General features: G+C 35.0%; 1 protein-coding gene across 1 annotated transcript in view; it reads left to right on the top strand.

Moving 5' to 3' along the window:
* The window catches only part of SEMA3C (semaphorin 3C), a 184929-nt gene extending 161733 nt beyond the window's left edge, over positions 1-23196 (top strand). Inside the window, exons 15-18 of the mRNA XM_068550451.1 lie at positions 1221-1378; positions 14525-14592; positions 16710-16840; positions 20347-23196. Coding sequence (XP_068406552.1) covers positions 1221-1378; positions 14525-14592; positions 16710-16840; positions 20347-20760 — 771 coding nt within the window. The 3' untranslated portion in view covers positions 20761-23196. The remainder of the gene's footprint in view (positions 1-1220; positions 1379-14524; positions 14593-16709; positions 16841-20346) is intronic.
* The last annotated feature ends 358 nt before the right edge of the window (positions 23197-23554 follow it).

Genomic DNA, 23554 nt, shown 5'->3' with positions numbered 1-23554 from the left:
GATTCAAATGATTAATTAGAATTGAAAATGTATAAATTGCTAACTTGTTCATTGGTAGTTTACTAATACTATTGCTTAATATTCATTAAGCACTTAGGTGCCAGAAACTATTCTAAACATTTTATGTGGAGTTAGCCCTTATATTTAGTTCTTACATAAAATCTATGGAGTAAGTGCTATATTGTCCCAGTCTTACCAAAGAGGAAGCTGAGATTCAGAAAAGTTAACCAGCAAATTTGTTGTAGCTGGGATCTGAATCTCAGAGATATGCCTCCAGAACCTGATAGACCAATGGTGCCCTCACTGATTTAATTTTAAATCTACATATAATTTTTAAATTTATATATAATTTCTAAATTTATATACATACAGACACACACACATACACACACATATGTGTGCACATGTACATGTATTCAAGTTCCAGCTTAGAAATTCTATGTTAACTAGAATTACATATTATCAGTCCTTTGTAAAATAAGCACTGTGAATTAGAAACATCCCTTCAACTCCTGAGAACTGCTTTATGCACAGCTAAAAGAGTTGGAGAAATATCATAATAAGCTCTTGACACTGCACAAATGAAGGAGGATGAAATCTTTATTTATGACTTAGGCTGCTGAAGATCTCAGGATCATACAGAAAGTTTAAAACATGTCTAAATATAAATACAGTCTTCTAAATAATTTTAAAATTGCTCTGAGTAATAAGTCACTTTCAAAGGCATGTGAAATTTTTTAAAAAATTTTATCTAATACTTACCATCTATTTTTTCTAAACATAAAAGTGTCCTTTATTTTAGACTCGACTTTTTCAAATTTACAAGGTGATGGTTTGCCAGACTTGAAGAATAAGAAAGCTGCCTTGTGCTTTGCCAAGAGACAGCATTCAAAGAAAAAAGACAAACATCATAATTTAAATCTGTAATACATTAGCTCAAATCTGAGAGAACAATGACTCCCAATGTCTAAAATACATTACCATTCTACATGGTGCTCTGAACTTTTTTTTTTAAACCGGAAAGTGGTAATGTTATAGGCATATTAACGTAGGAAAATTCTATTTATTTTGGCTTTATACCCTTCTGTACTTTGCTTCTTGTTTTTAGTCTATTTCAACATGAATCCAAGGGTTTGTGGGCATATATTATATTGTGTTCCTGCTGAAAGTCCACTTTTAACTTCCACATCTGAAATAAATCACCATCATTCTTCTAATAGCAACAGTTGTATGTGAGCTCCAATGAAGGACTTTCCCAAGTGTCTCTGCATCGCTGCCACATCTACGGTACAGCCTGTGCTGACTGCTGCCTGGCAAGAGACCCTTACTGCGCCTGGGATGGCCATGCTTGCTCTAGGTTCTACCCAACCGGGAAACGGTGAGTATTACTATTCAGCTAAAAATCAAAATTGACATCATCAGACAATTAAGCAATGCTCCACATTATTAGAATCAGTTCTATTGCAGTACTCTGTAAAATGATACTAAAAGTAGTAGCTAAGTTTAGCACCATATGTAGTCTTTGAATAAAGAAAATGGCCATTCATAGAAAACAAACTTATGGTTACCAAGGGAGACAGAGGGGTGGGGTTTGGGAGGAGATAAATTAGGAGTTTGGGATTAACATATTAAAAAAAACAGCAACAACAAAACAGAAAATGGCCCTGCTTTATAACTTGAGATTCTCACAGACATATTAGAATGCAGTACTTTGGAAAAATTCCTTTCTCCTTTTAACGTTCCTCTGCAACACAATACCCACCTCAAATATTTCAAGCAGCATTTAACTTTCACATTACCTAATTTTTATCTTTTTTGTTTTATATGCTTCAGATATCCTTAAATCTAACTTTCCTAGGATTTCCCTGGCCGCTTAATTCCCCTGTAATCAAATGCTTGTCCTACTTCAGGCAACAGGAGCATCGCTCCAGAATGGGTACCATGAACACTTTCAAAACCTTGATGACCATTCTTTACCCCTTAGAATGGTGAGTGCATGATTGCTGGTTAGAGTAAGAGGTTAAGGCAGTCTGAGGCATAGTGCCTTTTATCCAAGAGAAGACTTAGTCAGGAAACTCTGAACCAACTTGCACCAAGTTGGAAGGAAACACCAGTAGTGAAATTATAAAACAAAGAAAAAGCAGAATTTAGGTTTAACCAAGGTCACAGCTATTTTCAGTCAAAGTTTGATATGGGTCATGATGGGTGACAGGAGGAAAACCTATAAAACACAGGTCATCAGGAGAGAGCAAATAGGACCAGCCTTGAGCACCAGTGATATTTCAAGTAAAATCACTGGGGTGATGGTGTTTTTTTTTATAGCTCCTTTATTCTCTGTTAAAGATATAGGCCTTTAAGGACTTGACAGATTAAAACAACCCTAGCACTTCTGCCTATCAAGATTATTCTGATCCTTTTATCTATTACTTCAATAAATTTATATCATGAGACAATTATTTGCCAGGCAGTATTCTAGAGCTAGGCATATAACATGAAAAAAAATAGCAACAAAAGGACAAAAATCCCTGCCTTGAGGGGTAATAAGTTCTAGAGGGGGAATACAGACAATTAACAAATAAAGAAAGAAACCCTCCAGTATATCAAATAATGATAAGGCCTATGACTTTTAAAAGAGCAGGGAAAGGAGATAGGGCATGTGGAAGCAGGGGACTGCATTGTTAAATGGGTGGTCAGGGGAGGCCTTACTGAAGGTATATTTGAACAAAGGCTTGAATGTGATGAGGAATGATACCATGAGGTGATACCACCATTATTTGGGAGAATAGCATTTCAGAGAGAGGGACCAGAAATCCTTAAAGCTTAAGTGTGCCAGGATTGTCCAAAAAACAACACCAAGACTAATGGGGCAATACTGGAATGAGAAAAAAAGGGTAGGAAGACAAGGGATCAGAATGCCAGATGACATAGGACTTAGTAAATCATTGAAGGACTTTTATTTAGAGTTAAATGGAAAACTGCTGAGAGTTTTTGAGCTCAGGAGTGATATTATTTGACTTTTGGTTTAAAAAGATCATCTGGTTGGGTTTGGTTGTGATTGAGGTCTTGGGATGGGAAGAGGACGTGGGAAAGAGGAAATAAAAGCTGCAAGACAGTTAGGCTACTAACTAATGATCCAAGTGAGATACAATGTTGGCTTGCAAAGGGATGATAGAAGTGGAGGTGGCCAAAAGTGGTCTGATTCTGGATACGCTTCACAGAATCTGCTGACATATTACATGTAGGGATGTTAGAGAAATAGAGGACTCAAAAATGAGCAAGTTTTCAGAACTGAGCATTGGAAGTATGTACATGTCATTTCCTGAGAAAGAGAAGACTGTGGAAGGAGCAGGTTTGTGGGGAGAAAGATAATGTTAAGTTAATGCTGCCTATGAGATATTCAAGTGGAGATGTTGTGTAGGCAGTTAGAAATATGAATCTGGAGCAGGGAAAAGTGGCCTGGATAATTTCAAAGTCTACAGATTCAAGGTAACCCCTATCAAAATTACAGTGACATGTTTCACAGAAATAGAACACACAATCCTAAAATTTGTATGGAACCACAAAAGACCCTGAATATCCACAGGAATCTTGAGAAAGCAGAAAGAGCTGGTTGAATCATGCTCCCTGACTTCAGACTATACTACAAAGCTATAGTAATCCAAACAGTACGGCATTGGCATAAAAACTGGCACATAGATCAATGGAAGAGATGAGAGAGCCCAGAAACAAACCCAGGCATATATGCTCAATTAATTTACAACCAAGGAGCCAAAAATATACAACGTGGAATGGACAGGCTCTTCAATAAATAGTATTGAGAAAACTGGACAGCCACATGCAAAAGAATGAAGCAAGACTACCATCGTACACCACACCGAAATATTTACTCAAAATGAACTGAAGACTTGAACATAAGACGTGAAACCACAAAACTCCTGAAAGAAAATGTAGGTAGTAAGCTCCTTGATATGTCTTGGTGATTAGTTTTTGGATCTGACTCCAAAAGCAGAAATAAGGAAAGCAAGAATAAACAAGTAGGACTATATCAAACTAAAAAGCTTCTGCACAGCGAAGAAATCCATCAACAAAATGAAAAGGCAACCTTCTGAATGGGAGAAAATATTTGTAAAACATATATCCTATAAGGGGTTATTATCTAAAATGTATAAAGAGGAGGCGGAGTCAAGATGGCCGTGTGGGAAGATGCGGAGTTAGTGTCTCCCCACAACTAGGGCACCTGCTGACCACTGGTGGGGGACTCTGATGCCCAAGGAGACGGGAGGAGCCCCAAAGTGAACGAGCAGGACGTAAGTGGACTGAGGGGAGAGGAGAAGTGGAAGCCGGACAGGATCTGCGCCCCTGAGGCCAGGGAGATCAGGAGAGGCAGGCAGAAAGGGCCCTCCGGGAGGAGCAGGAAAGGAGCGGAGGATGAGTGCCCCGCCCACTTGGGCCCAGGAAGCCTGCTGAGCTCTCAGGCTAATCCCCTGCCCTCCAAAGCCCCCTCCAGGGCATGTAGGTCCTTGGGGGCATAAGAGGGAGGCCAGGGAGATCAGGAGAGGCAGGCGGGAGGGGCCCTCCCAGACCAGAGGAGCAGGAGAGGAGAGGAGGGCATTTCCCCATCCACTCATGCCCAGGAAGCCTGTTGGGATCCCAGGTGAGGTCCCCCGCCCTCTGAGACCAGGTGTGGGGGGCACACCTGGGCCCCTTCTGTTCCATTGAGCCTAAGCCCCACCCCCCACAGCCCATAGGGCCTTTTCCAGCCCTGTGGGTTCTGAACATTGGCCCCATCCCCAGCCCAAACCTCGCCCTTGCTTAAGCCCTGCCTTCCACAGCCAACGCCTTTCCCCCCCCCCTTTTCTTTTCTTTTCTTTTCCCTCCTCCTCTTTTTCACTATTGTGGTACTAATGTACCTTCCAGTTGTTGATTCATCTATGTTTTTACTTTTATATTCTTCCTCACATATCTGTTAGTTTCCTAGTCTAATTTTATTTTTTTACTTTGCTATTATTCTTTTTTTTTTTTTGCCACCCCAGGTGGCTTGCAGGATCTTGGTTCACAAACCCAGGGTTGGGCCAAAGCTCCTGCAGTGGGAGCTCCGAGTCCGAACAACTGGACTAACAGAGAACCTCAGACCCCAGGGAATATTCATCAGAGTGAGGTCTCACAGAGTTCCTTGTCTCAGCACCAAGACCCAGCTCTACCCAATAGCCTACAAACTCCAGTGTTGAAAGCCTCAGGCCAAACAACCAGTAAGACAGGAACACAATCCCACTCATAAAAAAAAAAAAAAAGGACATGGCAAAAAATATGTCACAAATGAAGGAGCAAGGTAAAAACCTACAAGACCAAATAAATGAAGAGGAAATAGGCAATCTACCTGAAAAAGATTTCAGAGTAATTATAGTAAAGATGATCCAGAATCTTGGAAATAGAATGGAGGCATGGATTGAGAAAATACAAGCAATGTTTAACAAAGATCTAGAAGAACTAAAGAACAAACAAACAGAGATGAACGACACAATAACTCAATTGAAAAATGCACTAGAAGGAATCAATAATGGAATAACTGAGGCAGAAGAACGAATAAGTGAGCTGAAAGACAAAATGGTGGAAATAACTTCCAAGGAGCAGAATAAAGAAAAAAGAATGAAAAGAATTGAAGACAATCTCAGAGACCTCCGGGACAACACTGAACACACCAACATTCGAATTATAGGGGTCCCAGAAGAAGAAAATAAAAAGAAAGGGTTTGAGAAAATATTTGAAGAGATTATAGTTGAAAACTTCCCTAACATGGGAAAGGTAGTAGTCACCCAAGTCCAGGAAGCACAGAGACTCCCATACAGGATAAACCCTAGGAAAAACACACTAAGACACATATTAATCAAACTAACAAAAATTAAATTCAAAGAAAAATATTAAAAGCAGCAAGGAAAAAACAGAAAACAACATACAAAGGAATCCCCATAAGGTTATCAGCTGATTTTTCAGCGGAAACACTGCAGGCCAGAAGGGAGTGGCAGGATATACTTAAAGTGATGAAAGAGAAAAACCTACAACCAAGATTACTCTACCCAGCAAGGATCTCCCTCAGATTCAATGGAGAAGTGAAAAGCTTTTCAGAAAAGCAAAAGCTAAGAGAATTCAGCACCACCAAACCAGCTTTACAACAAATGCTAAAGAAACTTCTCTAAGCAGGAAACACAAGAGAAGAAAAAGACGCAGAAAAACAAACCCCACAAAATTAAGAAAATGGTCATAGGAACATACGTATTGATAATAACCTTGAATGTAAATGGATTAAATGCTCCAACCAAAAGACACAGACTGGCTGAAAGGATACAAAAACATGACCTATATATATGCTGTCTACAAGAGACCCACTTCAGACCTAGGGACATATACAGACTGAAAGCGAAGAGATGGAAAAAGATATTCCATGAAAATGGAAATCAAAAGAAAGCTGGAGTAGCAATACTCGTATCAGATAAAATAGACTTTAAAATAAAGACTGTTACAAGAGATAAGGAGGGACACTACATAATGATCAAAGGATCAAGAAGATATAACAATTATAAATGTTTATGCACCCAACATAGGAGCACCTCAATACATAAGACAAATGCTTAACAACCATGAAAGGAGAAATCAACAGTAACACAATAATAGTAGGGGACTTTAACACCCCACTTACACCAATGGACAGATCATCCAAACTGAAAATAAATAAGGAAATACAAGCTTTAAATGACACAATAGACCAGACAGATCTAGCTGATATTTATAGAACATTGCTCCCAAAAGTGACAGAATACACTTTCTTCTCAAGTGCACATAGAACATTGTCCAGGATAGATCACATCTTGGGTCTCAAATCAAGACTCGGAAAATTTAAGAAAATTGAAATCATATCAAGCATCTTTTCTGACCACAATGCTATGAGATTGGAAGTCAATTACAGGGAAAAAAATGTAAAAAACACAAATACATGGAGGCTAAACAGTGCGCTACTAAATAACCAAGAGATCACTGAAGAAATCAAAGAAGAAATAAAAAAATACATAGAAACAAATGATAATGAAAACATGACAACCCAAAACCTATGGGCCACAGCAAAAGCAGTTCTAAGAGGGAAGTTTATAGCAATACAATCTCACCTCAAGAAACAAGAAAAATCTCAAATAAACCATCTAACCTTACACTTAAAACAACTAGAGAAAGAAGAACAAAGAAAACCTAAAGTCAGTAAAAGGAAAGAAATCATAAAGATCAGATCAGAAATAAATGAAATAGAAATGAAGAAAACAATAGCAAAGATCAATAAAACTAAAAGCTGGTTCTTTAGAAGATAAACAAAATTGATAAACCCTTAGCCAGACTCATCAAGAAAAAAATGGAGAGGACGCAAATCAATAAAAATAGAAATGAAAAAGGAGAAATCACAACTGACACTGCAGAAATACAAAGGATTATAGAGACTACTACAAACAATTATATGCCAATAAAATGGACAACCACAAAGAAATGGACGAATTCTTGGAAAGGTACAATTTTCCAAGACTGAACCAGGAAGAATAAGAAAATATAAACAGAACTATTACGAGTAATGAAATTGAAACTGTAATTAAAAATCTTCCAACAAACAAAAGTCCAGGACCAGATGGCTTCACAGGAGAATTCTATCAAACATTTAGAGAAGAGCTAACACCTATCCTTCTCAAACTCTTCCAAAAATTGCAGAGGGAGAAACACTCCCAAATTCATTCTACAAAGCCACCATCACCCTGATACAAAACCAGAAAAAAGATATCACAAAAAAAGAAAATTATAGACCAATATCACTGATGAACATAGATGCAAAAATCCTGGACAAAATACTAGCACACAGAATCCAACAGCACATTAAATGGATCATACACCATGATCAACTGGGATTTATCCCAGGGATGCAAGGATTCTTCAATATATGCAAATCAATCAATGTGATACACCACATTAACAAATTAAGGAATAAAAACCATATGATCATCTCAATAGATGCAGAAAAAGCTTTTGACAAAATTCAACATCATTTATGATAAAAGCTCTCCAGAAAATGGGCATAGAGGGAACCCACCTCAACATAATAAAGGCCATATATGACAAACCCACAGCAAGCATCATACTCAATGGTGAAAAACTGAAAGCATTTCCACTAAGATCAGGAACAAGACAAGGATGTCCACTCTCACCACTCTTATTCAACATAGTTTTGGAAGTCCCAGCCACAGCAATCAGAGAAGAAAAAGAAATAAAAGGAATACAAATTGGAAAAGAAGAAGTAAAACTATCACTGTTTGCTGATGACATGATACTACACATAGAAAATCCTAAAGATGCCACCAGAAAACTACTAGAACTAATCAATGAATCTGCTAAGGTTGCAGGATACAAAATTAATGCACAGAAATCTCTGGCATTGTTATACACCAACAGTGAAAAATCAGAGAGAGAAATTAAGGAAACACTTCCATGTACCATTGCAACAAAAAGAATAAAATACCTAGGAATAAACCTGCCTAAGGAGGCAAAAGACTTGTACTCAGAGAACTGTAAAACACTGATGAAAGAAATCAAAGATGACATAAACAGATGGAGAACTATACCATGTTCTTGGATTGGAAGAATCAATATTATGAAAATGACCATAGTATCCAAAGCAATCTACAGATTCAATGCAATCCCTGTCAAATTACCAATGGCATTCTTCACAGAATTAGAGCAAAAAATTTCACAATTTGTATGGAAACAGAAAAGACCCTGAATAGCCAAAGCAATCTTGAGAAAGAAAAAAGGAGTTGGATGAATCAGGCTCCCTGACTTCAAACTATACCATGAAGCTACAGTAATCAAGACAGTATGGTACTCTCACAAAAACAGAAATATAGATCAATGGTACAGGATAGAATGCCCAAGAACATACAATGGAGAAAAGACAGCCTCTTCAATAAGTGGTGTTGAGAAAACTGGACATCTACATGTAAAAGAATGAAATTAGAACACTCCCAAACACCATACACAAAAATAAACTCAAAATGGATTAAAGACTTAAATGTAAGACCAGATACTATGAAACTCTTAGAGGAAAACATAGGAAAATCACTCTTTGACATAAACCACAGCAAGATCTTTTTTGACCCACCTCCTAGAGTAATGGAAATAAAAACAAAAATAAACAAATGGGACTTAATTAAACTTAAAAGCTTTTGCACAGCAAAGGAAACCATAAACAAGACAAAAAGAGAACCCGCAGAATGGGAGAAAATATTTGCAAATGAAACAACAGACAAAGGATTAATCTCCAAAATATACAAACAGCTCATGGAGCTCAATATCAAAAAACAAACAATCCAGTTAAAAAATGGGCAGAAGACCTAAATAGACATTTCTCCAAGGAAGACATACAGATGGCCAAGAGGCACATGGAAAGATGCTCAACATCACTAATTATTAGAGAAGTGCAAATCAAAACTACAATGAGGTATCACCTCACACCAGTTAGAATGGGCATCATCAGAAAATCTACAAACAACAAATGCTGGAGAAGGTGTGGAGAAAAGGGAACCCTCCTGCACTGCTGGTAGGAATGTAAATTGATACAGCCACTATGGAGAACAGTATGGGGGTTCCTTAAAATACTAAAAATAGAACCACCATATGACCCAGCAATCCCACTACTGGACATACACCCTGAGAAAACCATAATTCAAAAAGAGACATGTACCACAATGTTCATTGCAGCACTATTTACAATAGCCAGGACATAGATGCAACCTAAATGTCCATTGATAGATGAATGGATAAAGAAGATGTGGCACATATATACAATGGAATATTACTCAGCCATAAAAAGAAAGGGAATTGAATTATTTGTAGTGAGGTGGATGGACCTAGAGTCTGTCATGTAGAGTGAAGCAAGTCAGAAAGAGAAAAACAAATACCGTATGTTAACGTATATATATGGAATCTAAAAAAAAAAAAAAAATAGTACTGATCAACCTAGTTGCAGGGCAGGAATAAAGAGGTAGACATAGAAAATGGACTTAAGGACATGGGGTCGGAGAGCGAAGCTGGGGCGAAGGGAGAGTAGCATGGACCTACATACACTACCAAATGTAAAATAGTTGGCTGATGGGAAGCAGCAGCATAGCACAGGGAGATCGGCTCAGTGCTTTGCAATGACCTAGAGGGGTGGGATAGGGAAGAGGGGAGGGAGGCTCAAGAGGAAGGGGATATGGGGACATGTATATGCATATGGGTGATTAGCTTTGTTGTGCAACAGAAACTAACACAGTATTGTGAAGCAATTATACTCCAATAAAGATCTATTTTAAAAAAAGTATAAAGAATTCATACCACTCAATAGCAAAAATACAAATAATTTGATAAAAAATGGTCAGAAGATCTGAATAGACATTTTCCAAGGAGACATACAGATAAACAAGGGGCACATGAAAAGATGCTAAGCATCACTAATCATTAGAGAAATGCAAATCAAAAACCACAATGAGGTATCACCTCATACCTGTTAGAATGGCTATTATCAAAAAGTCAAAAAATAACGAGTGTTACCGTGGATGTGGAAGAAAGGGAACCCTTGTGAACTGTTGATGTGAATGTAAATTGGTGCACCCACTATGGCAAAGTGTATAGGTTCCCGAAAAAATTAAAAATAGAACTACCATGCAATCCAGCAATTCCACTTGTGGGTACTTACCCAAAGAAAACAAAAACACTAATTCAAAAAGATATATGCTCCCACATGCTTATTGCAACATTATTTTCAATAGCAAACACATGAAAACAACCCAAGTGTCCATCAGTGGATGAATGAATAAAGAAGATATGGTAGATAGATAGATAGATGATAGATGATAGATAGATAGATAGATAGATAGATAGATAGGTACATACATACATACATACACACACACACAGTGGAATACTCTTCAGCCATAAAAAAATGATGGAGTCTTGCCATTTGTGACAACATGGTTGGACCTTGAGGGCATTATGCTAAGGAAAATAAGTCAGACAGAGAAAGACAAATACTGTATGATCTCACTTTTATGTGGAATTTTAAAAACAACAACAACAAAAGCAAGCTCGTAGATACAGAGAACAGATTTGTGGTTGCCAGAGGTAGGGGCGGTGGTGGTGGGAAAAATGGGCAAAAGGGGGTCAGGAGGTACAGACTTCCAGTTACAAAATAATTAAGTCGTGGGTATGTAAGGTAAAGCATGGTGACTGCTTAATAATACTGTAGCGCATATTTGAAAGTTGCTAGGAGAGTAGATCTTAAAAGTCCTCATCACAGGAAAAAAAAAAACTTTTTAAATTGACTACGTAAGGTGACAGATGTTAACTAGACTTACTGTGGTGATCATTTTGCAATATATATAAATATGAAACTGTACACCTGAAACTAATATAATGTTATATGTCAATTATACCACAGTTTTTTAAGTACAGATAGGAAATAAAACATGTATCATGGGCTGAAAAATAAACTAACGATTTAAAGAGCTATCTTGATACCTCTAGCAGTGTCTTAATTCTATCACAGAGATCCAAAAAAAATACTGTGTATATATATATATATATCTCCATTCTAATAGGTGTGAGGTGATATCTCATTGTGGTTTTGACTTGTGTGTATTTGTGTGTGTGTGTGTGTGTGTACATATACACACATATATAAGGTATTCCTTGGCCTACGCTTACCTGTCTTTGGCTAGCATACTGGGAGTTTCATTAAAACTATCTATACTATTTAAATTCTCCAAATTATTCCCAAACTTTTTTAAGCATACAGTTATAGTGAATGCAAAACATGTTTGCTGCATGAATTATTTCCTAAATTCCCATATGTAGTATTTGTTTTCTTTAGAGATTAAATAGTAATAATGAAAATGATCATTTGGAGTAATTTTCATTTTCTTTAATAGTGTTAACTTACCTGGTTTTATTTCGATTGCACTATCTAACTGGAACACAAGGATCATGTAGAGGAATTCATAGGAATGAAAAACAAAAACATGTCCTTTGTATGGAAACAAAGAAGTACAGTTACACTTGGAAATCAATGGAGGTTATATTTTGACATAATAGAGTTGTTAAGTATCATTGGCTCAGTAGTTTCTCTTTTTTTAAAAAAGTTTTATCATAGTAAACAACATAAACATTTTTCCTCTTCACCCTCAACTACCTTTATTTGTGTATCTGTATCAAATATTACAATTTAATCTCAAATGTTATTTATTCTGGATTCAGACATGAAGTTGGAAACTTTAAGACAAGATAATCGGTTCACCCTTAAAGTAAATATCTGCTTTTTACACAAGAAGTAGATGATTTCATTGTTTATCCAAAAGAATAGACTATAATGGCGGAAACATTGGCAACTTGAGCCAAATCCCCAATCCTACATGCAATATAATATGACTGTCTACCCTCATGCTTTCACAATGCTATACAAATGCCTGAAAGGGAATCTACACATACAGAAAGCTCAGATGGCTGCCTTGTTGTTTTCATCATTTAAGCCAAGCCATAACAATGTTATTTGAATGGTATTTGAATGTCTGGAAGCTATGTGATACTGCAAATTCAGATCGCCCAGCTTGGAGGTTCATGTACTTGAGTTAAACTGTAACATAGTGCTGACCACAGGACAATACATTTAACCATTGTGAGTAATATTGCTTGTCTAGATGGCTGAAAATGACCAGTTCAGCCATAAGAACTGTCATATGGTTCTCATATAATATACGCTCACAAGTTAGCTGGTAGTAAATAATGCTGTGACTTCAAAATATAGCAAATACAATGCAGTAAAAACCTGACATAGGAGCTATTCTAAAGTACAGTATTAATCATAATTTCTGAGACAAGAGTGACTTCCACTAGTTTGTGTGTGTGTGATTGTAAAGAAATATACAATTGAATAAGCATCATGTGGCTTTTTGGGAGAAACAATACTTAAATGACACAAAAATTGTACTCATATTTTCGTAAATAGATGTATATAATCCCTTGATTATTTAAACTACTAACTATTTGCTGTAACCTTAAAATAATTGTTTTCATTATCATTGACTTTGAGGTTCGTTTTGCTTTGCAAATTTTATAATCCCAGTGTGATTTTAATATTTCCCTTCTTCTTACTGAATATTTTAATTTATCATTAAGGTTAAAAATATTAAGAGAGACTTAACTAACCCAATTAAGTTATATGCTTATCCATATATACTTTTCAGCATTGATAATAAACAACCGATCTACCCCTGTACTCCCAATATTTGAAGAGCGTTCCCTTTCTTCTCTCTTATAACAATGTTCATGCCCACGATTCATTGCTAAGAGAATTTCAGTTGGTCTATTTTGATTTGTTGCACTATGTAATACAATTGAAGCTAATATGTAAGTGAATCTAAGACAAGAAATTAGTTTGCAAGTAACTTTAAACTTTTATTTAAATAATGACCAACTTACAAAGGATGTAACTAAATTTTTGAAATGCTTAAGTTGGTGATATGTAACAAGTAAATGCCCTGAGTGAACCTTGATTGGATCCTAAATAAACTTTAAAAAATTCATAAGGGATATTTTGGGGACAAGTAGTGAAATTTTAATATAAAATGTGTATTATATGGTATTATTAAATAAATATTGATATCTTTAGTATAATAATGATATTGTTCTTATGTAGGGAAATTACTTATTCTTAGAAGACACATACATTTAAGGGTGTAAAATTACCATGTCTGCAACTTATTTTCTAAAGATTTTCATATATGTGCATACACAGTATATACATGACATATACTTGCATATGAGAGAAAAAATAAATATGGCAAAACACGATTTATGAGTCTAGGTATACCATCATTCATTGTATTCATATATCCACTTTTCTGTTGTCTTGACATTTTTCAAAATAAAAGCGTGAAGGAAAATTCTTATTCTAGTAAATGAAAAATTTTGCTTAACTTTATACTAAAAATCCATGCTCTCTGTATCTCTTGTTCTGAAAACTTTTTAGTATATCTGGAAATGGTTTGAAAACATTGACTTTTGTAAGAGAATTATACTTATTTAAGAAAAAATTATAAGGAGGAAGATGCTAGTGAGTTTATACTTTGGAGTTATCATCTTAGAAAATTTTCTATGAATGTCTCTAAAATAAAAATTTACACTATTAACTTGGCATCTAGCATTTAGCCAGGACGTACGCGTAATAGGAGGTTCATCTATCACAAGTGGTAGATGGGGAGAGTTCGAATTAATTCATATTGAAAACAAGGTTAAGTACCCACACTATATTTGAAGCATTGAACAAAAAAATGCAGATAATCAGACCACTTTTTCTTTATGAAAGCTTAGGCAATCAGAAGATTGCAAAATTTAAACTGAAGTCTTTTAAATGTGGTATAATTGGCAATGTTAATTCTAAGTCACTTGTATATACTTCTGTGCTTTATAGGAGGAGCCGAAGACAAGATGTGAGACATGGAAATCCATTGACTCAATGCAGAGGATTTAATCTAAAAGGTAATTAAAAGTGGTCAAACTTGGTAAAGAGTAGCAGTGCTCAATATCATATTTCAGTAAGGGAAACCTCATAATAGATTAAAGTATGTCATTTTAAAGAAAGATTCACTATAAAAATTAGTGGTATTCATATATGGTAATTAAAAATTAAATGTTATTTGTATGTATACTAAGAATTTTGTAAAACAAAAGTCCGGGAACACAGATACCTTGGGTATGTTAGTAGGTAAGTCTTTCACAAAGATAGTAATTATAGATTTTCCTATACATTATTTTCTTTCTGAAGAAAAAAATTTACTTATTTTTTTGTTTACCACTGAAGAAAAAATAACATCTTGTTTGTTTGTTTTTTACTGTGTTAAATTACATACAAAATTTACTATTTTAACCATTTTACAGTGTACAGTTCTGTGGCATTAAGTACATTCACAGTGTTGTGCAACCGGCACCACAATTTTTTCATCATCCCTAAGTTAAACTCCATGCCCATTAAACACTAACTCCCTATTCCCCCTTCCCCAGCTTCTGGCAACCACTGTTCTAATTTCTGTCTCTATGAATCTGAATACTCTAGATATCTCATATAGGTGAAATCATACAATATTTGTCCTTTTGTAAATGGCTTATTTCACTTAGCCTAATGTCTTCTTCAGGGTTCATTCATGTTGTAACATGTGTCAGAATATTTTTTTTTCCTGTTTAAGGTGAAAACATAATCCATTGTATGTATAATATATATCGCATTTTGTTTACCCACTCATCCATCAATGAACACTTGCACTGCTTCCAAATGTTGGCTATTATGAATTATCCTGCTCTGAACATGGGTGTACTTTAGTGCCTTGGTTTTACAGTTTACAACCATTCCATTTACTTCTGGCAGTCCTGCCTTGTATCTTACAATTAATCTAATTCCTTTCTTCCCATCCTGACATGGAGATATTATGTTATTATACTCTTCCCACTGACCCCCTCCCTCCACCTCCACCCCACCAACAGAGGGACCTTCCTCCAGGCTCACCAAGGTGCTACAGAGGTACTGTTGTTAACTGTTAACACTGAGATTCCTGTTGCTAATCTTTTTGAGTCTGGGCATTTTTGGTTTTATTTAAATAATGAAATTCTTGTCACTAACTACAAGAAGAAAATTGAGACACATTTTGCTTAATTGTTCCATACATCTAATTGAGGGAATAAAGCCAGGTTACTATTTCTCTGTTTGCTGAGTATTTTATAAATCTGAGTGTCAGTCATAGTGGTAAGAGTATTTGCAGCAGAGGTAATGATGAACAAACACCAGTGTTGATTTTGTGTCAAAACCTGAGCTAAGTGCTTTTTTATGGATTATTTCAGTGCTCAAGAAATTATTCTTAAGTAAGGTCTATTCCTATTCCCACTTTATGAATAAGGATTCTGCCCATGTCTAAGCTACCACATGATTATACTAAATACTCTTCCTAATTTAAGACTTTCAGTAAAGAATGTCTGAAAATGTCTGTTTTAGAACCAAGTAAAACTGAAACACAGAGATATTAAATAACTTCTCTAAGGTTACACAGCCAGTAGTGATGAAGTCAAGATTTTACCTCAGGCAAAATCTGATTTCAAAGATCATTTTCTCAACCATTACATCCCACTGTGGCCACACCTTGCTTTCTGCCTTTTCCCAATGTTTCCGAATTTAATCTATACCACACTGAGTATGGAGTTTAGGGGTGGGATGAACTTGGCTTCAGTATTGCCTGGCACTCACTAATTCTTTAACTAGGATATGTTTCCTCATAACTCACAGCCTCAATTTGTTCAGCTATGAAAAGCTGAGAAAATTTAATTCACAAAGATGTTATAATAATTAAATGTTCAAGATGATATTAAGTGCATTCCTTCGTGTAAAGTAATTCTTGAATAAACATTCGTTCCCTTATATCTTTCTCTCCTTCCCTTTAGGTTAAACAAACCAGGCAAACAATGTATAATAGTCTGCTTGTTAAATGATTAAGACTGCCTTTGGGGTTTGCCATAGTTGCTCACAATTTTATAGAGAAACAAACATTCATATAATAGAATATGTTCCAAATTCCACTGTCATCCTCTCTCCTTTTATTTTTGCTCTTCAGCATATAGAAATGCAGCTGAAATTGTTCAGTATGGAGTAAAAAATAACACCACTTTCCTTGAGTGTGCCCCCAAGTCTCCACAGGCATCTATCAAGTGGTTGTTACAGAAAGACGAGGACAGGAGGAAAGAGGTGAGTAACTCAGCAGAGCAGCAATCAGTCAGGGCTTTGGAAAGAGCATTAAATCACCATCCCTCAGGGAGGTTCAGATCAAATGAAAAAGGAAAGACATATGAACATCCTTTAATGTCTCTGGGATGACAAGTGCCACCTTCTTTAAAATCCTTTGTCCATAGAGTTGACGGATTAATTAGAAATCCTCTCTTCCTGCTCACCTTGATAACACAGTGATTAAAACAAGAGCTTGCGCACTCTGATGGGGATATTGATGTGAGGAAGCATTTGTAGAAGAAACAAGATGTGTGCAAATCCAGAAGCTAAGTTCTCACACAACAGCACCTTTGTGTGATTCACAAGATAAAAGGGGCTTTTAAAAAAGTTCAATTTTCCTCAGCAAGAAATGGCAAAGAGCATTTTTCTGCTGTGTGGTAATCTGTTTCCATTGCTTTATTATTCATAACTCCTGGGGTTTTGTTAGGTAATATGTGGAATCATTGTGTATGGGACCATTGCCTTCATTTACTGATATGTAAAAAAAACCTCGATTTTCAAATAAAAGGACACTTATATTAACCTTTCACTGATTGTAAAGAGCTGCTTTAAAAGGAAAACATTGTAAAACAGCATAGAGTGAAATATTATAAATAATGAATTCTATGATATTGATGTCACGTTGTCCTGACAAATGAGAGGATAAGAAGAAAAATATATATGGATATATAAACCGTCAAAGTAGCCTAGGCTGCAATGGTACTAACAGTACATCATAAAGTCTGATGCAGCAAAGAGAAAATAGAGCCTTCTGCATTTGTGTGTGTTCTATTGTAGGCAGTTTCTGTACTACATATTAGGTTAATGAGGGCTATGTAGAATGGATACAATCCCAAGCTGTAGAACACAGGCATTGCATCAAAATTACTGAAACAGATGTTGGCTCTTTATGAGAAAATACTTCCCAATTCTCAGACCTGCCTATCCAAAGATGTTATGAGTTGTTTAGGAAATTTTGTGTCCCCTGTCACTGGAATATTAAACCATAGGCTGATGACCACTTGCATAAGATGAGATATAACTGTCAAAGATGAGCTCAATGGACTTCAGGGCCCCTTCTTGCCCCAGATTTCCATGATATTAAATTTTTTTTTTTTTTAGTTTTTTCATTAAAAAAAATTATTGTTTGAGACCTATTTTCTTTGCTATCAAATCTATCATCAAATTAGTCTTGAATTGTCTGCAGTCTAATTAATTTTAAATTATTTTGAATGGATATGGAGCATAAGAATAATTGCCTTGCAAAATAATCGGGGGTAAAATTCATAATGTACTATGATGATTATCATACAGAAATGGAATTCTTAGGCTAGAACATGACATGTGGACATGAACCATCCTTCCAGAGAAATTTTGTGTGTGTGTATGTGAATTGGAAATCCAAAACTCAAACGGGGGCTTACCTAACATAGATAAAATGCTTTTCTTTTATTCAGTAGAAAGTTCAGTGGAATAATATGTAATGAGTGAATGTAATTTCTATTATGTAAAATTGAAATAAATGAATATATACAGTCTTGAGTACATGTCACAGGAATTATCAAATGAAATTTAAAAGGGAATGGATCATGAATTTTATCACTTTTATGATATTTCTAATGTTCTATTTCAGAAGGTTCAAGAATGTGGAGACTCAAATATGACTATCTTGATTTTTCTTCCAATCTCAAAACACAGAAGAATGTCATAGTTTAAGACTATGAAAAAATTAACTCTAACGTAATTACGAAAATCTGTTCTGTCCAGGATTCAAGCAGATCACAATTCCACTCAGTCTCACTTTAGCTGAATAAACTATTAATATTTAATTAAATTTATTTTAATTCTTCCTTAGTAGCTTAGGCAAACATACACATATTTCTCATATTAATGGTGTGTAAATATTGAACTTTTATTTTTGAAAAGTAAGACAAATGGTAAAAAAAAGCTTGCAGAGAAAAATGCAAATAGTTCATATTGAATAGCATAAGTGAAAACTAAAAGCCCTCCTCTTCTCCACTTCAATACTTATTCCCACTTCTCAGAGTATAAGGCTGCTAAGAATTATATATTCCTCCAAATAGTCTCCATAATCTTCCTATTTTCCGCTCTCTCTTTGTCTGTCTCTGTCTCTCTGATACATACACACAGACACACACACACACACACACACACACACACCATATCAGTACATGTGGAGCTACCTTATTTTTCTTGGCTGCATAGTATTCCACTGTAGGACCATACCTGAAGTTTTCTAAAGCTATCTACTGGTTACATTATTTCTTGTTTTTCCTCTTATCAAAAACATCATGTAAATGAATATCTGCATACTTGTAAGAGTATATCTTCTATATAAATTCCTAGAAATAAAATGTCTGCACTGAATATTATATACATGCTAATAGATATTATCAAATTGGCCTCCAAAATGTTTCCCAATTTCACACAAATGGAAAAGGCTTTCTTTTCTTTTATTTCTGAATGCATTCCTACATTATTTAAAACTGTTTTCAAGGCACATTTAAACTTTAAAAACGAAATGAACATAAAAAAATTTGCTTTATGTATTTCTGTCCTTACTTTTTCCTAATCTCTCTTTTCTAGTTCTGTTCTATTTTTTGTATTTCAATACTATATTTTGCCTTCCCTTATTTTTCTTTGGGTCAGATTTCTTTCTTCCCTCAATGAAAGAGCATTCCTGAGTATACATGTGAAGGAACTACTTACCACTTAGGTTTTTATGTGTTCATTGACAATACTATAGCGGGAACTGTAAGGAAATGGATTTCAGCATTTAGTTTATATCTAGAAAATGATATTTTTTCCAGTATAAGCCTGTAAAGTAATTAAATATTCACCTCATAGCTTCTTATTACTTTTCCTTGGAAAGTAAAACCACTTGGAGTACTTATAAGATAATGAGTTCCAGCTTATTTTCAGTCATTCTTTGTGTTAGATAATAGGAAAAAGCCCTTGATAATGTTCAAAACGCTGCCTCTGCTTATAAAATTTTTAGTTAAGGGAATATTCATTCATTCATTGAAAAAAAGGTAAAATTCAACCTTTTAATTGTGGCTTCATGTTATTACTCAATAAGTGAGTATTTTTGTTACAATAAAAGGCAAGAACTACAGGATAAAATAGACATTTTAAACTATCTGTGAATTTCATTTTTATATGTTGACTGTGATTTACATTCCAGAAACATCCAAAACTCTGGCTTATATGTGGAGAAACTACTCCTATCCAAAGGGAACGCACTTTAAGCTATTTTGGGCAATATGAGTGATAACTTCACCCTCTCTTTAATAGATTCAGTACTGCTGAGACTAGATTTCCTGAGCAAAAAAAAAAAAAAAAAAAGACAATGGAACTTACCAAAAATCTGTGTCCACTAAGAAGGAAGTTAACACTCTGTATTGTTGGTCATATCTTTTTAGAAGATATAGAGTTAGGTGTTCAGATCTTTGATATCTCTCTTTTAGGTCAAGCTGAATGAGCGAATCATAGCCACTTCACAAGGACTCCTGATCCGCTCTGTTCAGGATTCTGACCAAGGACTGTATCACTGCATCGCAACAGAAAACAGCTTCAAGCAGACCATAGCCAAGATCAACTTTAAAGTTTTAGATTCCGAAATGGTGGCTATTGTTACAGACAAATGGTCTCCATGGACCTGGGCCAGCTCTGTGAGGGCTTTACCCTTCCACCCGAAGGACATCATGGGGGCGTTCAGCCACTCAGAAATGCAGATGATTAATCAGTACTGCAAAGATACTCGGCAGCAACATCAACAGGGAGAAGAATCCCAGAAGATGAGAGGGGACTATGGCAAGTTAAAGGCTCTCATCAATAGCCGGAAAAGTAGAAATAGGAGGAATCAGCTGCCAGAGTCATAATGTTTTCTTAAATGAGGCTTATGCTTCCATCAGTAAATGATCTGTCTTCAGTGATCAACTTCTGAGCAAAGAATCTTGTGCTTTACCCATGGGAAATTCCTGAGAAAGGTGGTTACTCACTCCTAATGGTGAACGTTACGTGAACTGAAATGAGTATGCATTTTCTTGTATGATATTGACTAGCACTAGACATGTCATGGTCCTCATGGTGCATAGAAATATTTAACTTAACCTAGATTTTATTTATATCTTTATTTACCTTTTCTTCAAAACCAATATGGCGACTATAAAACTAGAATTCTTACATCCCTTAATTGAACTAGGGCCGTAACCTGTGATCTTCGATCCTTGCTTTAAGGGTTTAGAGTTCTAACTGTCAATCATTTGTATACAAAACCAAATGCCAAGTTCACAATTTTTACATAGTAAAAGTTATATAAATGCATGTGACAGAGTAGTTGTCAAAAGAAACGTAGAATAGAAAAGAGACAAGGAAGAGGGAATCTAAAAGTTGTATAAAACACAAGCGATTTTCATAAAAAGATAACATGGAGTTTATGTGCTTCCAGTGAAATATAGTATTAGTTACTTTTAAGATTGCAAAAATTATCAGTTGTTGATATCTGTCATTGATCTCTGTTCCCTTGTTTCAGGAAGATAAAAGGACCACTAACCATTAATATCTTTAATATTGGAATTATATCAGTGAAGCATTTAAGTTTATATTGTTATGTAATCATCTTCCAAACAAAAGCACTTTCTTTTTTGGAAGTTATTTAAGTTATTCTAGACTCAGAGAATATAATCTTACACAGTTTAATTGATAAATGTGTTTATTCTAATTTTCTAGTTTGTATGGCATTTTAAAAAATATGAGAAGAAATTTCTTTTGAAATATCAAACTTGTATATGAGGGCCGAAACAATCAAAATGGAAAAAAAAGAAAAAACAAGGTAGAAAATGCAATTTTATTGACAGAAGTTTATTAAAAATGTTACTAATTTTTAACTTCAATAATTAATTTCAATGATTAACTCACTTTTTTTTGTTTACCAACCTCAGATATCATACTGACTTTTAAGTCACCGATTCTTTTTTTTTTTTTAATACTCTTTCATGTGTGCTGGAGAGACGCTCATTTTGTGGAGAAGTGAGAAAAATTCTAATTTGAACAAAAATAGACATACTTTATTTTAAAAGAATGTTGGTACATTATGTTCACTGGTATATAAATACAAATGTGGTAAGTTTGTGACGAATAAAATAACTATCTTCTAATTGTATGTTTGGATCCTTTTATTGGAGTAATTTAATAGTGATTTTTTTTTTTTACTCCAAATAACAACTAGATGGGAGAAGTATGAAAATTTTCTTCATATCCTCATATTTCTTTTAAAAACACAACTTTTGCTCTTTCATTTTACTTACTTTTAAAGACATTTTCATGTTTCTAGGTGCAAACAGAACTTATATCATATACCTAATCAAAATCTAATACAAAAGTTTTATTTGTAGTTAACAAGCCATGAAGAAGGTAATCAAGGTAGATATATTACCTTCCTAAGCACTACAATATAAAGCGTCAAGAACTAAAATCATCGTCAAAATGAACGTAATCACTGATCAGAATCTAGGAATAAGATTTATTATTTAAATGGTGGTAAATTATGATATTATAAGAGGAAGCCTCAATGGGGCAAAAATAGCAGTTAACAAATGCAACATAAATAATGTTTATTCAAAAAAAAGCTATTAAATAAAAGCTATTGTTCCAAATGTATATGATTCTAAAGTAGTCTCTAAAGCAGTTTGTTTTGCAAGTAGGTCATTATTTCTACTCTACATGCACAAATAGAAATGTGCATAAAGCCAAAACCATCTTCTGTATTTATGGCCAATCTATTCTCTGTACAGAGTTGAAAGTAAAATTGTTTTAGACTCAGAGGATAGGGTAAACTATACAGGTCCCCTTGCTTCATGTAAACCCAAACTGATAGACAATAGGGTGTTTAGTGTTGTAACATTATTTGTGCTATTTAATATCTTCTACTTTGAACATTATTAAATTGTATATACTTTTATTACTTTACTTTTAAAATTATAGAGCCCCTTTTGAACAAAACTGCCAAATGTAAAGAAAATTTTCTTGCTTAAAACTATTGTTAACATATACTGAATGTTGGTGGTTGATTGGTTGGTTTTATTTTGTGTAGTTTGACAGTTCGATGACTTGATATGTTTTCCATTTGTACATAAAATTTCCTAGAAATGCACTTTTTTTCACAGTGTAGGTTTGTGAATAGATTCTAGCATGATGAAACTGTCATTACAGTGAATGTTCACTCTGTGTTAGAAAATGTAGTTAGCACAGTATTATTTAATTGGATATTGAAGAAATCATGTGCCTGGCAAAATAAAACATGTTGAATTCCCCAAGGATGTCTTTAATTTTCCTTTTTAATGTTGGGCTTACAATTTCTTGTTGGCATGGTAGAATCTACTGACTCTTGTAATTGTTCTTTTTTTCCCTGCTTTATTTATTTATCCTTTTTTTTGTGAAAGTAATGCATCTGGATTTCAAAATTCAAAACTTCCAGAAAGATATACTTGGAAATCTCTCCTTGCACTACTCTCTCCCCTTTATGCAAGTCCTACCCCAGAAACGTCCAATGTTCTCAGTTTCTGTGTGTATTTCTATGATATTTTATAAACAGCAAGCAAATTCATATTTGTTTTCTCTTTAAGAGGCATGGTACATCCACTCACGTCTGTGGACAGTTATTCAGACTTGTGT

The sequence above is a fragment of the Eschrichtius robustus genome, chromosome 8, assembly GCF_028021215.1.
Source record: "Eschrichtius robustus isolate mEscRob2 chromosome 8, mEscRob2.pri, whole genome shotgun sequence".
NCBI lineage: Eukaryota > Metazoa > Chordata > Mammalia > Artiodactyla > Eschrichtiidae > Eschrichtius > Eschrichtius robustus.
The sequence above is the reverse complement of the archived record's forward strand: the minus strand, read 5'-3'. Positions and strand labels throughout refer to the sequence as shown.